The sequence below is a fragment of the Erigeron canadensis genome, chromosome 6, assembly GCF_010389155.1.
Source record: "Erigeron canadensis isolate Cc75 chromosome 6, C_canadensis_v1, whole genome shotgun sequence".
Taxonomy (NCBI): Eukaryota; Viridiplantae; Streptophyta; class Magnoliopsida; order Asterales; family Asteraceae; genus Erigeron; species Erigeron canadensis.
In genome coordinates, this window is record NC_057766.1 from 6548367 (window position 1) to 6564142 (window position 15776).

A 15776-nucleotide genomic window follows, 5' to 3' on the forward strand; every position below is an offset into this window, starting at 1 on the left:
TGTCATCAAATGGGTTTAGGCTTAGGAATTTTAAGGTTAGACTAACAGCTAACCCTGAAACTCAAACCCAAAATGCTACAGGATTGCTAATTTGAGATATATTCTAAAACGGTGACGAGTCTTCGACTTTGATTTACCCCTCTAATATGAAATGGATGTCATCAAACCATACAAGAAAATTATATTGCTTTTTATATTTTTCTTTTTCTTTTGTATCAATAAGGTTCTATTAAAAACAATAAATCATAAAAAATAAAATATAATAATATAAAAGTGAAAACTTTAGTAGTTATTATAATTTTCATCCTTGTTATATTCACTTTACACGTATAACAAAATAATAATGACATATATAATAATAAACTAGATTTTAGACCCGTGTCAAATACACGAGTTTACATTGTTATAAAGATTAGATAATATTACAATTAGTTTTAAAAAACTTATATCAGTTATTATTCATTATCTATTATATTAGATTTAATGGTAAAAAGTATAAACTTGTGATTGAAAACAAAAAAGTGTAGATTAAAATAATTAAAAATTAAGTATTTACCGAGGGTAAAAAATGCAAATTATTGAAAACAAAAAAGTGTAGATTAGTGATATTTTTTTTACAAACATTAAAGTGTAAAGTATAATATTTTAATATATTTGGATATCGATTATTAAAATTTTTAATTTATAATTAGATTAATAATGACATCATCAATTTCCAATTTGATAAAAGCGAGAGCTATGATTGATTAATAAGTTATTAAGTCAGTTGTCTTTTAGTATAGATAAAGATGCATTCTTGCATCAACTATTTTTCCTGATATATTTTTCATTAAAAAAAACTATTTTTATTTTCATAATAAATTTCATATTTACCAAACTTAACAATTGAAGTATAAATAAAACTCTAAAGTTCTTAATAATTATTTTTATGATGAGTTACAAGGATGATACCTGAAGTATGCACGAAATTACGGTTTTCATACCTCACATGCATGACACGTGACTTCACTTAACGGCGAAATAGACGACCGTCAGCGAAAGGTATGGTCAGTGTAAGTTTTTGGCAACGATGGGTATGTCTCGCGTAATTTTTAAATTGTAGGTTTGACCAGTGTAGTTTTAAACAAACCTCGGGTATGATTTTTGTAATTTACCCATTCAAATATAGTAAACTTAGAAATATAATTTTTTTAATGATAACCCGCGGATCTACCCACAAGCTTGTATAACCGCGGATAATATACACGGATCAAATATTTAACCCGTTGATGGATATCCGCGAATTGACGAATCAAGAAAAACCCCCAGACATAGTAATGGAAAAGAGATATCCGCACCCGTTACCCGCGGGTACATCCCTACATGTAGCAATTTAACATATAATAAAACTCATCTGATTCATATATATTTTATTACAACCCATTTACCTTCTTTTAAATAGAATATTTATGGTGTTTTGTGTCTACATGTCTTATATTAAAAAACGATTTATTAACTAATCAAAATTATTTGATTTTACTAAATAGTTCTTATCTTAGACCCAAATTTAATATGATTAGCAAAGTTGTTTAATATGATTTTACTAATCAAAATTGTTTGATCTTAAATTAAAATTCTTTTATTTTATATTTATTAACTATCAATTCACTAATTAACTTTTATTTTCATTAATTTTTATCTCAAACTTTATATTTTTATTCGATAATAAATCTTAGATTTTATATTTCAATCAAGATATTTAGATTGAAGTTTAAGAATTCTTTTTTCCCGGCAAATTGATTCTTTGTTTTATTGGTTTTGAATAAGAATTAAGAAATGAAAGCTATGGTGCTCAAGTAATTTTTATTAACTATTTTTTTTTTATCAAAAGTTGGTTCGTAGTTACAACGTCCAGTTTTTAACTACTGATAGTTATACGTTCCGATATCTCGACTTAAATCAAAAAGTATCTTAAGGTGATAGTAAGCAACGTAACAAATGTAATATCAAAAAAAATAAACAAATAATATTGTATACAAAAAGTATTACAAAAGACAAAATACAATATATGCGTTCAATGTTTTTGAATTTGATTTTATCAACATTTTTACATTTAAATTTACATATTAACACCAATTCATTCCATCATAACAAGCAAACATTACAAGGAATGGTAATAACTCGATCAATTACGATGCTAATTTCATTACTACGTTCATTCCATTCTTTCATTATTTCATTCAGTCCAACCAAACAGACAGTAGGCGAGAGTAAACTACAGAAATTCCCCGTCACTACTTATCTAACGTTAATCCATCGCAAATTCGTCTTGAATTTTATTAACACAGTTGCGACGTCAAATCTATCGACAATAATTGCGTTAGATATTTATTCGGTCAGTAAAATCCAGTTTTCTGACAGTGAACCTTGCAAGATTGGAGATTCCTTTTTATATCTTAGAAAAATACTAAAAGCACTCTCATAGTGTTGGGACCTATAATGGCATTTAGAGCAATAATTCTATTATTTTTATTCTAATCGTTAACAAGCTTATAATGTGCTTTTAGGAGATTTCTTTTTCATAAATTATGCATATAATACACACATGTGCTTTTTGAGCATTCCTTTTTCATTTCTTTAATCTTAACCTAAACCACAAGTTTCTGCATGTAAAATATACATTAAAAAAAAAAAAAAAAGCAAACATGACCTCTCACATAAAGAAAAATGACAATATAATTAAAGATGGAGTAGTATATATACTTGACACATGAATACTCTGAACAAGTAAACAGTATATTAATCGAGTGTGTGTACATGCAGTGTGTTCATTAATTGTCTTTTAAAGAAGGAAAGTGACAAATCAATAAACTGTTATTAACCATCTATAACAAATGTATATATTTTATTGCATAGTTTACAACTACGTAAAATATACATTGTTTGTTGTAGATATATCATTCGCCATTAAGAAAATGCATAATGTGTATCATACAAATCGATCAGTTAATTTTATTTACCACAATAAAGTTCAATGTCAATAAACTTAATTTTATAATTATCCTTGTGAAAAATGGCTTGCTAGAAACGTTTGTCCAAGAATCTAATAAAGAAAAAAGCTAAAGGAAGAGATGATTCAAAGACATGTAACTTTGAATCTATAGACAGACAGACAATTAAACACATTACATGTATAGAAATAAATCTGTATATATATGTGATCAGATTAGTAGTTTTTTTCGCCTTCTTCTTCGGATACTATAGTAAAAATGGCGCCAGTGGGTTTGCCTCCAGGTTTCCGGTTTCATCCCACTGACGAAGAACTTGTGAATTATTATCTTAAGAGGAAGATCCATGGCCAAGAGATTGAACTTGATATCATTCCTGAAGTTGATCTTTATAAATGCGAGCCTTGGGAGTTAGCAGGTTTCTTTCTTTTCATTTCATTTCTTTACTTATATATACGGCGATCAATATGATGTTAAACACTCAGATCATGATAAACTAGTTATACATTATGTGACATTTATGGACTTATAGTCAAAATGAAAATTTTAATTGCTCTACTTACGCTGTTCTTACTTTAAGGGCGTTCTCATTTGATTGGAAATATATTTGTGTATATATATACGAGGATCATATCAAGGATCCACATTGAACACGAAAATGCCTCCTAATTAACCATTTGCATTGGTTTTGAAACGTATAAGCTAAAAATATGTGTTATCTTAGAGTGCAATGGGAATGTAATGATTTTTCTTTGTATATATATAGGAATTTATGTTATATATTGTTGACAGTGAATAATGTATATATGTATGATCAATGGGCAGAGAAATCATTTTTACCAAGTCGGGATCCAGAATGGTACTTTTTTGGACCAAGAGACCGAAAATACCCAAATGGGTTCAGAACAAACAGGGCAACAAGGGCCGGATACTGGAAATCAACCGGTAAAGATAGGAGAGTTACAAGCCAACAGGGTCAAAACCGACCCATTGGAATGAAAAAGACGTTGGTGTATTATCGCGGACGCGCTCCTCAAGGTATAAGAACAGATTGGGTGATGCATGAGTATCGCCTCGACGATAAAGATTTCCATGACACATTCGGTATCCAGGTATCGATCAATATTTGATCATCATATAATATTACTCCTACTATATATAAATAAGTATCCTTTAGTCCCAATAAAAGTGTCTGATTATTAAAAAAATTGTAAAATTCAACTTTGAGGGAGTATGTAGGATTAGGATATGACGTGTTTCATGTGTACATGTTTTCTGATACGTATAACAACCTTTAGAAATCAAGATTACAACTATATCACAATGATTAAAGTTAGAAATGATTAGGTCATTTGATCCCTATTATAATTCTTTGATGAGTCACTTTTGACCTGTTCCTTCAAAGTTTTTGGGGCTTTATATTATTGGTTTTTACATGTTTGAAAATGCTTTTAAAAATATTGAAATTTTACATATCCCGCAAAATAATATTTATATAAGATGTCACGTAACATTCATATAAGTTGTCATATTAACTAATGATAACAAAATTTAAAAGGTTGAATGACGCACACAATTGTGACATTAAAACTTCTATAAGTTAGATACATACTCGTATAACATATAGTGGACTAACTTTTGATACATTTTGAAATATTTATCCTTAAAAGATCGAGAAATGAGAATCATATTAAAACTTTCATATACTACAAAAACTTTAGGTCATGCTCCCAACATATAGTAGTATTGATCACTATTCATTGCGACAGTTAAGAGTTACATCTAATACACACTTCATATAAACAAAAATATTATATTATATACTTTTACAAAGTTAAAATGTACTCAATAGTCAATACTTTATCATAATGATGCTTATTAAGCTTATTGTGTTTGCAAAAGCGAAGTTTTTAGTGTGTTTTCAAACACCGATTCTTATCTTTTAGAAAGCTAACAAGTGTTCTTTATATAAGTGTTTGGTTAAGCTTATTGTATTTTGATAATGAAATAAGCTGATAATCTTCTTATTAAGCTAACAATTTAGTAATTTTCAAATGATACATTTAACTTTATAGTTCAACCAACAATTTGCGAATATGATGAGACAACTAAAGTTATCATTCGAAATAAAAAGAAAAATTATACACGATGTCATTTGCATAAAATGTATACTATTAAATTATCAAAACTTTCGTCTTTTAAAGAAATAAACTGAAAATATAGTGTTAATTTTTTCATATTAAAGGTACATTGTTATTGTTAGCCTGTACATTTAGCACATATATAGTATAAATCTTATTAAACTTTTATATTTTAATTATCAAAACATTAGATTAGAATGTCTATAATAAATGAAAACTTAAACTTATGTCATATATTCGTAACTTGTGATGGTGATGAATCATAGATTTCCTCGATTACAAAGCAAAAATGGGGTCCAGGATTTGCTTTTTGTCTTTTACTCTAATCGGACAAAAGTATCTTCCACATCCCAAAATCATAAAGTGAATTTATTTATCGATTTAAACTATTTATTATTATAAACCTTCTTTTCCAAAATCATGGTAAGAAAAAATAGGACCATATTCGGGTTTAATAAAAAAAATAAGTTAAATTTAGATACATGCAGTCAAATCTAGATGTTTTTGTGATTGTTTTTGTAGTATTCATTTGGGCACTTCCAACCATGTTAGTTAAAAATAATCAAACTTGAAACTTATTTTAAAAATATTATAACACATAACCATTAAGTCATCTTGATAGTGTGTGTACATATACACTAATACCTGTATAATACTTAATTTGTTCAAGTATAACTATGTGTAAACATATAAAAAGTAGCCCTAAATGTTGTGTTTATCAAAAATATGTTTTATAAAATGCACAATTACAAACGTTACTCTTTCTAAACACTAATTTCATGTAAAACAGATTTTGATAACTTTAGTGTTTATGACATGTAGGTTCACCTTGTTAAAATAGTTAACATTTTTAATTAAATAATACAGGACTCTTATGCATTATGTCGTGTTTTCAAGAAAAATGGTGTATGCGTTGAACTCGAAGACAATGGACACACGAGCATGCTAGTATCACAATATTCTCCGACGATTAACAATGACTATGAAACGATGTCACCGGATGTTCCTGTGGCATCATCGTCTTGTGTGGAAGAAGATGAGAAAGACGATTCTTGGATGCAATTCATAACAGATGACCCATGGTGTTCTCCAAATAGTCCACACCCAACATTAACAAACTAATTAAAGTGAAATGAATACAATTGTATGAAATAAAATATAATTCAGTGAAAAAGTTAATTGTTTGACTCATACACTATCGATAATTTAACGTATGTTTTTGGCGGCTAAATTGTATACTTATTTAAATATACATCAGCTTCTGAAGTTCTGATACTTGTAGTCCATTTTTAATTTTTAAATAAATGTTGGGACCAATTTGGCGTTTTAAAAACCATTTATATCGATGAATTAAAGGCATGCTAGATAGCAATATCACAACAATATTAGCGAGTCTAAAAAAATTGAAATGTAGACAGTCAGATTTCGAGAGAAAGTGTGTTTTATAAAATTAAGTGACATGCAAGAGTTAGTGTCTTAGTGTGTATATGGATGGACAATGTTCAAAACTCAAAACATAGATTTGTTCGGCAAGTTACAAATAAGAAATGAACTAGTAACTTTACCCGCCGCACGTTGCAGCGGCGCACACGAAACTACCGATTCTTCTTTACAGCCGTACAACGTAAAAACATCGATCTTTGTAGAATTTTATTGTTGTTGACATGAAATGTCAATAATTAATTACATGAGAAAAAACACACACAACTTCCATAAATGTCATCAAATGCAAGCGAAAAGAGAAAACGTATAAGCTGCAATGCATGTGTACAAATCACCATGATCGACTTCTCTTTTGCATAATGCATACAATAATGATGCAAATATTACTCAGAAACTGATGGTGGTAATTTTAAGTAAAAAAAAGTGTAGCGTGCCCTATTCAAGATATTGCACATTATTGTCAAGTTCTTCAAAATCACAAACAAAGCACTCCCCTATCAAGTAGTTAACTTTTGTTACTACAAAATTAATGTTATTGGTGAATAGTTGACCCAAAGATACATAAAAAATGTCACATATCAATGCGCATTATCTACAATTAAAAATTAGCATCCTATCTTTTACAGTAGATATGTGTTATTGTTGAGGATCAACATTGAGAAATAAGTGGTAAAAAGATAAAAAGATAGTCAACTGAAAGGACAAAGTTAGTATTCATATTCTATAACTTACAATTTAAGAAATAATAAACTCGTGCGTTGCTGCGGAACATACTATTTACATGACAAATGTATGGATGTAAACAAATAGTTTTAGTGTAATATAAATACATTTATGTCGAATACTCGAAACCAAATCTAAAAGATATATACAACAAAACATGTAACAGTAGTAAAAATGTCGCGAAAAAATAATAACATTAATAAATATATAAAAACATGTAACAAAAAAACTATATAAATGCAAATAAAGAGATGATATTTTGACGATGGTGATATAGCATAATGTCTTTTTTTAAATGTTAAATGAAGTTAAGACATAACTACAATAAAAATTATTATATATTAAAACGTTATACGAAGAAACAAAAAAAGATATATTAAATTTTTTTAGCGATAATATTGTAAAGTATAAAAAATCTTTGATATAAACATTAGAACCCAAAAGTTTGATTTCAAAATAATGAAAACGAAAACGTAGACGAAAAACAAAAGTTAAAAGATAGGCAGTTTAACGGATAAAATATTTGAAAAAAGTCAAAAGTAAAGCATATAAAGTATAGGGGGTAAAAGTGACAAAAATCAAAAGTTAAAAGGGTTGTACATCATACATATAGTCTTGTACATAACCAAAAGTAAAACATATAAAATATAGGGGTAAAAGTGATAAAAACCAAAAAGTATATATTGTTGTACATAGCTAAAAATAAAAGATATAAAATATAGGGGGTAAAAGTGACAAAACCAAAAGTGAAAAAGGATTGTATATCATGCATAAAGTCTTGTACATAACATATTGTATTTTAACCCGATATTGCCGGGAGACATAATAATACATAAAACGTAATAAAAGGTACTACACAAACGATATAAACGAATGTAAGAAAGTATTTAAAATTGATGGTCACTTAGTTGTAGCGGAAACACTACACGAACAGTAAAAAACGTTTTATACCGAATTTGAAGAATATAATAAAACCAAATGTTTAAAGGTAAAACCATAAATTGTGTAAATATGGTTTAATAGAAACATGGGAACCCAAAACTTTGGTGTAAAAATTTGAAAATTAAAACTTTTATGGTGGCAAAAGATACTATATAGAAACTTTAATGGGGAATATTGAATAGAAGTAAAGTCAAAAGGTTATGTAATGAAAAGATTAAAATTTAAGGGGTAAAAGTGAATATTATTAAAAGTAAAGAAGTATTGTACTTTAGGCATTAAAATTTGTAAATTTCAACGTAATAAAAGGTACTACACAAACAATATAAACGAATGTAAAAAAGTATTTAAAATTGATGGTCATTTAGTTGTAGCGGAAACACTACACGAACAGTAAAAAACGTTTTATACCGAATTTGAAGAATATAATAAAACCAAATGTTTAAAGGTAAAACCATAAATTGTGTATATATGGTTTAATAGAAACATGGGAACCCAAAACTTTAGTGTAAAACTTTGAAAATTAAAACTTTTATGGTGGCAAAAGATACTATATAGAAACTTTAATGGGGAATATTGAATAGAAGCAAAGTCAAAAGGTTATGTAATGAAAAGATTAAAATTTAAGGGGTAAAAATGAATATTATTAAAAGTAAAGAAGTATTGTACTTTAGGCATTAAAATTTGTAAATTTCAAGTTGGTTTTTAGAAGATATATAATATCACAAAGATGCTTTTTAAAGTAAAATGTGTTTCATGAAAAAATGCGGAAGTTGTGTTAGAAGCAATACTCTAGAAATTATTTAAAAATAATGTTGATAAAGCTCCTATATACTTGTACAACACGTTACATCAACCGTACATTATGGTATATTTATGAAAAGTTGCGGTAGTATAGTCAGATTTCAAAAATATGATAAATAATAATAATCACACTTGCGAAGAGAAACAAGAAATTAAATACCAACTAAAAACAAGTATGGAGTACATAAAATATTTGTAGATCTCTCTAGCTAGGCATGCTATTGCTCTCTACCTAGGCATTCACTAACAATTCTTCTTGGAGGTATTATATATGGTTTGAAAACTTTTGGACAGATCTAAACAACACTTTAAGCCGTGGTTAACTGATCATTTATAAAAAGATTACTTATAATTAGTTCTAAAAATGTGGATAAACAACACAACTTCCATAAACACAAAACTTACATATCAGGACTCAAGCTTACTTTAACTCATCAACTAGCCCACTTATTTTGCCACCTATAGCCTCCAGAGAAAGCATCACAATACAGATCTTAACAAAAAAGCGGTTGGCAATGAACCAAGCCCATATAATTTTCCCAACAAATAAACAAAGCAGATATAAAAGCAAACTGCTGCTTTGGGTTGGTAGAACACTTGCACACACAAAAGTTGAAAGCAGAAACAACAATAAAACCAAACATAGAAGTTGCATAATGCATCTAGCACACCTTGTGCAGTTGTAAAGTCGAAATCAAAAGTCAGAAAACCAAACGTATTAGTAGAACTACAAAATTAAGCAAACATATCTTTTCCTTGGTAACAAAGAAAATAACAGATAGTAGATACTAAACTCCAAAATTGAAACTCCAAAAGTCATAATAACCAAAACATGAAGTTGGACCTAAATAGCTTTCTGGTACCTACAGCAGCATGCGGATTTCTTAAAGATGCAGTTTAGTAGCTGCGACCAACGCCCCAAACCCTCACTACTCCATCAGTATATCCACTGAAGAGTGTGCTTCCATCAGCACTCCAGCTTAGGCTTGTGCAGTAGATAACCTGCAAAATTATATATCAGCATAAAAACTTTTTTGGAACCCAAATTGGTGATTAGATGATTGTCATTATGTAAATTTGCAAAATCATCATAATGAGATATTTCTTCATCCATTGTTCTAACAAAAATTTCCACTAACAGTGGTTTCTTTCTGCTCAAAACATACTAACAGACAACTTTTTTAAAGAAAACAGATATTGTCATGCACTTTTCAAGCACATAGATCTAAGATTTATATGGAAAAAAATAATAATAGTAGAACAAATTCCTTTCCTCTCATGGTCTACACCACAGTTACAAATATTTTTTTATCACGATAAGAAATAAGTAACCAGTTACAAAACAGGTATCAACTTGCAAAAAGATATAATGCATAAAGCATTGTCAAGTGTAGGAGCCAATATAGTACCAGAGTAAAACATATCACAAATCCACAAATAATTGCGAATAAATTAATAAGCGTATAAAATAAAAGGTTATACAACTAGAAAAACATATGCATGTATTGCCTTTGCTTTCAATAACATATTTCACTAAGACCCGCATTAACTGCACAGAAAAGATTCTTTTCATACATTTTAGAAGACATGCTACTAAAAATACTGAAGAAGAGACCAATTCATTTCATCAAATGCTAATGAGTGAATTTCAAGATAACAGAATCTACTTGAGGACACTATACTGAAACCAGGAACATTATTAACCATCACTCTGTTTCTAATGTGAATTTAAATGGGAGTGCTTTTTTGACACTCAAACGGGAGTGCTTTTTTGGACTACATACAACAATTTGCTATGTAAAAGTAACCCAATGTATCATCTTATGTTCGTAACATGCTATGCCTTATATGTAGTTGCCCATTATTCCATTTTTCTGCAGTCCAAAAAAGACTCTATTTTTTAATATTTGTAGTTGTCTCATCTCTCTGTTTTTAATGTTACACTCAAGTGGGAGTTCTGGCTTTCTGGGATAAAGGCAGGTTTTACCTGTTTGTTTTATGTTCGTAACATGCTATGCTTAATATTGATATGTAGGTGTCTAGGCTTGGCTTTCAAAAAGTTATTCTGCTTTCAAAACCACTACATTTGTAAAACGAAAACAATTTTCAAGTAAAATCTTTTTTGGACTTCAAAAAAGAGGAATACTTCTTGAAAGCTAAGCCCAGGCAACTACATATCAATATAAAGCATAGCATGTTACAAACATAAGACAAACAGGTAAAACCTGCCTCTATCCCAGAAAGCCAGAACTCCCATTTGAGTGTCAAAATAAGTTAGATGATAATTAACTAGGATGTCATTTAAATTCACATTAGAAACAGAGTGATGAAACAACTACAAATAATCAAAAAGTAAAGTCACTTAAAAGTCAATAAACCACATTAATAATAACAGCTACAACAACGATCACTATCATTTAATCGGCTATATATTCATACATGTTTGCTTAGACCTTAAATAGTTGATACATGAGACACATTGCCCTAAAACCAGACTTCTGAATTCAAATCACAGTAGTTCAATCAAACAAACATTTAAACAAACTAACAACCGACTAAATATCATTGATTCATAGCTTTAAATAAATACCTGGCTGAATTTTACATATCATACCTACACAAGTTTGTCCTGATTACATTTGTGTAAACTTCATAAAATCATAATATTCATATCGTATGGTAATGCCACTTCTACTCCATATCCCCGACAACTTTCTCAAAAACACACCCTATGCTCTATATCTATCAAAACACAAACCACATATTATCATACAATCCTAAATTGACACTAAAATCCATCTTCTAAATCAAACAATATTCATCAAAAACAGACATATCAAAACATATCAAAAACAAACATACTTGACGTTAGCTTTTAAAACTACTACATTTGTGTAACGACAACAATTTTCAAGTAGAACGTTTTTTAGGACTTCAGAAAAGCAAAATAAATCCTTGAAAGCTACAAATCAATTGAAAGCATAGCAAATTAAACACAAGGCACAAACAGGTCAAACCTGCGTCTATCCCAGAATTCCCATTAGAATGTCAAAATAAGTGAAATGATAACAAGGACGTCATTTAAATTCACATTAGAAACAAAGTGATGAAACAACTACAATCTCCAAAATATAAAGTCGCTAAAAAGTCAGAAAACCCCATCGTTAATAACCGCTACAGAAAATATTAGTCTCATACATCAGCTATATATCCATACATGTTTGCTTAGACCCTAAATAGTCAAAAAATCAGACACCTTAACCCTAAAACCAGACTTCTCTGAATTTAAATTACAACAGTTACATCGAAAAAACATTCAAACAAACAACTAACTATATATCATTGATTCATGTCTTCAAATAAACATCTCACTGTTTTTACAAATCATACCTACAGAAGTTTGACACGAGTAATTTTGTGTAAATTTCACACAAAATAACTTCTTGAAAGCCAGCCCCAGGCTACAACATATCAATAGAAAGCATAGCACTTTACAAACATAAGCACAAATAGGTAAAACCTACCTCTATCCCAGAATTCTCATTTGAGACACAAAATGAGACAAAACTACAATGTAATTTAAATATAAATTCAGAATAAAAACAGAGTGATGAAACAACAGCAAAATTTCATAACATTAAGTCAATCAAAATCCAGAATAACCACTACAACATAGATCAGTATAGTTTTGACAGATATATATATATATATCCATACATGTTCGCTTAGACACTAGTTGTTCAATCAAACAAACATTCAAACAAAGTAACAACTAACTTAATATCATTGATTCACATCTTCAAATAAACATCTCGCTTTTTTTTATTAATCATACCTAAACATGTTTTAACAGATCCATTTTGTTTCAATTTCAAACAGTATAGTAAAGCCACTCCAAATCACCAACAACTTGCACAAAAACACACCCTATGCTCTATACTAGTGTATCCATCATAACACAAACAGCATATTATCATACGATCCTAAACTGACACTATTCTTAATCGAACAACATTCATCAAAAACAACATATAGTATACATCTCGCAGTTTTTTACAACTCATACCTACACATGTTTGACACGGTTACTTTTGTGTACATTTCATATCGTATAAAGCCACTCCAACTACAAATCACCAACAACTCATTCAAAAACACACCCTAAGCTCTACAATAGTCATAACACCAACAACATATTATCATACAATCCTAAATCAACACTAAAAAACAATATACATATATATATATATACACACACACAATAGTAACATAGGAAAATAAGAGAGATAACAAAAATGGACCTTAGTTTTGCCAGCATTGGTCTCAGTAGAAGAGCCATCAACAGCCATATCACTCTCCGTTTTCAAATCAACTTTCAAATCACAAACAACACTCTTACTTTCCAAATCCCAAATCTTAATACTCCCTTCAGTCGCCGCACAAAGCCAATACCGATTCGGGCTAAAACACAACCCGTGAACGATACTCCCCGAATCCAACGAATACAATTTCTTCCCTTCACTCAAATCCCACAACAAAATATTTCCATCTTTACCCCCACTTGCACACAAACTCCCATCTGGACTTACTGCAACTGTATTCACATACCCATTATGACCCGATAAATTCGCTTTCAGTTTACAATTACTCAAATTCCATATCTTAACATTCTTATCCCATGACCCACTTACAATTGTGGGCTGGATTGTATTTGGGCTAAACCGAACACAACTGACCCAATCATTATGGGCCTCACCTCCTTGAATTGTGTACTTACATTCACCTAAAGTATTCCATAGTTTTATACTTTTGTCACGAGAAGACGACACAATTTGTCGGTTGTCGGTTGAAAAAGCAACCGACAAGACATCTTTTGTATGACCCACAAACCGTCTGGCGGTGGTCCCGGTGTTTAAGTCCCAGAGACGAAGCTCGCCGTCCCATGAGCCGGAAAGAGCGAACTGGCCGTCGGATGAGAGAACGACGTCCTGGACGAAATGGGAATGGCCGGTTAGACGGCGGTGAGCTGTGCCGTAGGTTTTGTCGGATTTGTTTAGGTGCCAGACGATTATGGATTTGTCGCGAGATGACGTCACGATCATGTCGGAGTTGTCGATTGGACACGCGATCGCTGTCACCCAGTCGGTGTGTGCTCGCATTGTGCCGCGAAGGTGTAGTGTGTCTGCCATTTTTTTTGTTTTTTTTTTTTTTTTTGGTGAAGAGGGTTTTGTGTGTGTTTTTGTGAGAGACGGAGGGAATTGGTGAAAAGAGAGGAAACCTAGATGATGGAGTTTGAGAATTTATAATGGGCTTTTTTAGGGTTTTTGAAATGGGTTGGAAAAATATAGGCCCTTTTGGGTTTTTTTTCTTTACAGAATTTCTTTGTGTTGTTTATTCCGAATATATAGCATGTAGCCTTCGCCCTTCGGAGTAGATGTGCAAGAAAAACCGATTAATCGAACCGAACCGATTTGTAATCGGTAATCAAAATTGGTTAATAATCGGAATAGTAGAAACCGATTATAGGTTACCAGAAACTGTCGGTTACTAACCGTTTACTCTTTTCAAAACCAAAACCGATTATAGGTCCAACTCAAACTAGCTGCTCTATCACCTTAGAATTATAAATAAGCATTTCTTAAATAAAGAAATAAAAAAACAGCCCGAATGATCAGGTTTATTATTTATAGAATATTAGAGTTTTAAGGTACCATTGTAAGCTTTCCCATGCATGGACTTGAGTCAAGCCATTAAGGAAGTGTTATATGCGATCTCCGAAGTGCAAAAAGCAGTTAACAGATTTCAGTTATTAATTTTAATAACCGGTTTTGGTTATTTTTTACCGGCTTCATATGGCTCATACGGGGTGGGTAGATGGGTATCCAATTGTGGAAGCGGGGCTAGGGTTCCCCCATTACCCTTTTTTTTATATTGAAAGTTTACAAATTTATCTGATGGTGCGATCTTTCCCATTATATATATATATAGGGACAATCAAATAAGAAAAATTTTAAAATAAGAACGGTGAGAACACCTTAAAATCATCATTTTTATGCATTAAAAGTCCATAAAACTGACATAGTGCATAACTAATTATCATTATTTAAGTGTTTAACCACACATTGATTCATCAAAATCGAGAAAATCACGTTTTTTGTTGGATGCATCATTTTGATGAATATGCATCCAAGATGGATGCACAAAGCAAAAAACGTGATTATTTCGATTTTGACGGATGATTTAAACACTTAAATAATGATAATTAGTTATGCACTATGTCAGTTTTATGGACTTTTAATGCATCAAAATGTAGTTTTTAAGTGTTCTCATTTTAATTTCTTCTCATTTGATTGTCACCCTGTCCCCCTATATATATATATATATATATATAATGGGAAAGATCGCACAATCAGATAAGTTTGTAAGCTTTCAATATGAAAAAAAGGGTAATGGGGAACCCTAGCCCCGCTTCCACAATTGGATACCAATCTACCCACCATATATGAGCCATATAAAGCCGGTAAAAAATAACCGAAACCGGTTATTAAAATTAATAACTGAAATCTGTTAACTGTTTTTTGCACTTCGGAGATCGCATATAACACTTCCTTAATGGCTTGACTCAAGTCCATGCATGGGAAAGCTTATAATGGAACCTTAAAACTCTAATTATTTATAAATACCAAACCTAATCATTCGGGCTGCTTTTTTTTTCTTCATTTAAGAAATGCTTATTTAT

General features: G+C 30.4%; 2 protein-coding genes across 2 annotated transcripts; one reads left to right on the forward strand and one right to left on the reverse strand.

Annotated features, from left to right (window-relative positions):
* The first annotated feature begins 3227 nt into the window (after positions 1-3227).
* Positions 3228-6403, forward strand: LOC122603488 (NAC domain-containing protein 86). Its single transcript, XM_043776201.1, has 3 exons — positions 3228-3405; positions 3813-4099; positions 5996-6403. The coding sequence occupies exons 1-3, from the start codon at positions 3249-3251 to the stop codon at positions 6248-6250; spliced, it is 699 nt and encodes a 232-aa protein (XP_043632136.1). The 5' UTR covers positions 3228-3248; the 3' UTR covers positions 6251-6403.
* A 3265-nt stretch (positions 6404-9668) lies between these two features.
* On the reverse strand, positions 9669-14299 carry LOC122603487 (guanine nucleotide-binding protein subunit beta-like protein). Its single transcript, XM_043776200.1, has 2 exons — positions 13339-14299; positions 9669-10039 (listed from the first exon to the last, which is right to left on the reverse strand). Exons 1-2 carry the CDS (start codon positions 14224-14226, stop codon positions 9935-9937), a joined length of 993 nt encoding a protein of 330 aa, XP_043632135.1. The 5' UTR covers positions 14227-14299; the 3' UTR covers positions 9669-9934.
* Between the last annotated feature and the right edge of the window lie 1477 nt (positions 14300-15776).

Bases quoted from the DNA above. Each gene is read 5' to 3' on its own strand.
- LOC122603488 (XM_043776201.1), top strand. From the start codon at position 3,249: ATGGCGCCAGTGGGTTTGCCTCCAGGTTTCCGGTTTCATCCCACTGAC. The intron at 3,406-3,812 runs GTTTCTTTCTTT...ATCAATGGGCAG, and splicing joins CGAGCCTTGGGAGTTAGCAG to AGAAATCATTTTTACCAAGT. The intron at 4,100-5,995 runs GTATCGATCAAT...TAAATAATACAG, and splicing joins ATGACACATTCGGTATCCAG to GACTCTTATGCATTATGTCG.
- LOC122603487 (XM_043776200.1), bottom strand. From the start codon at position 14,226: ATGGCAGACACACTACACCTTCGCGGCACAATGCGAGCACACACCGAC. The intron at 10,040-13,338 runs GTCCATTTTTGT...ATAATTTTGCAG, and splicing joins CCAATGCTGGCAAAACTAAG to GTTATCTACTGCACAAGCCT.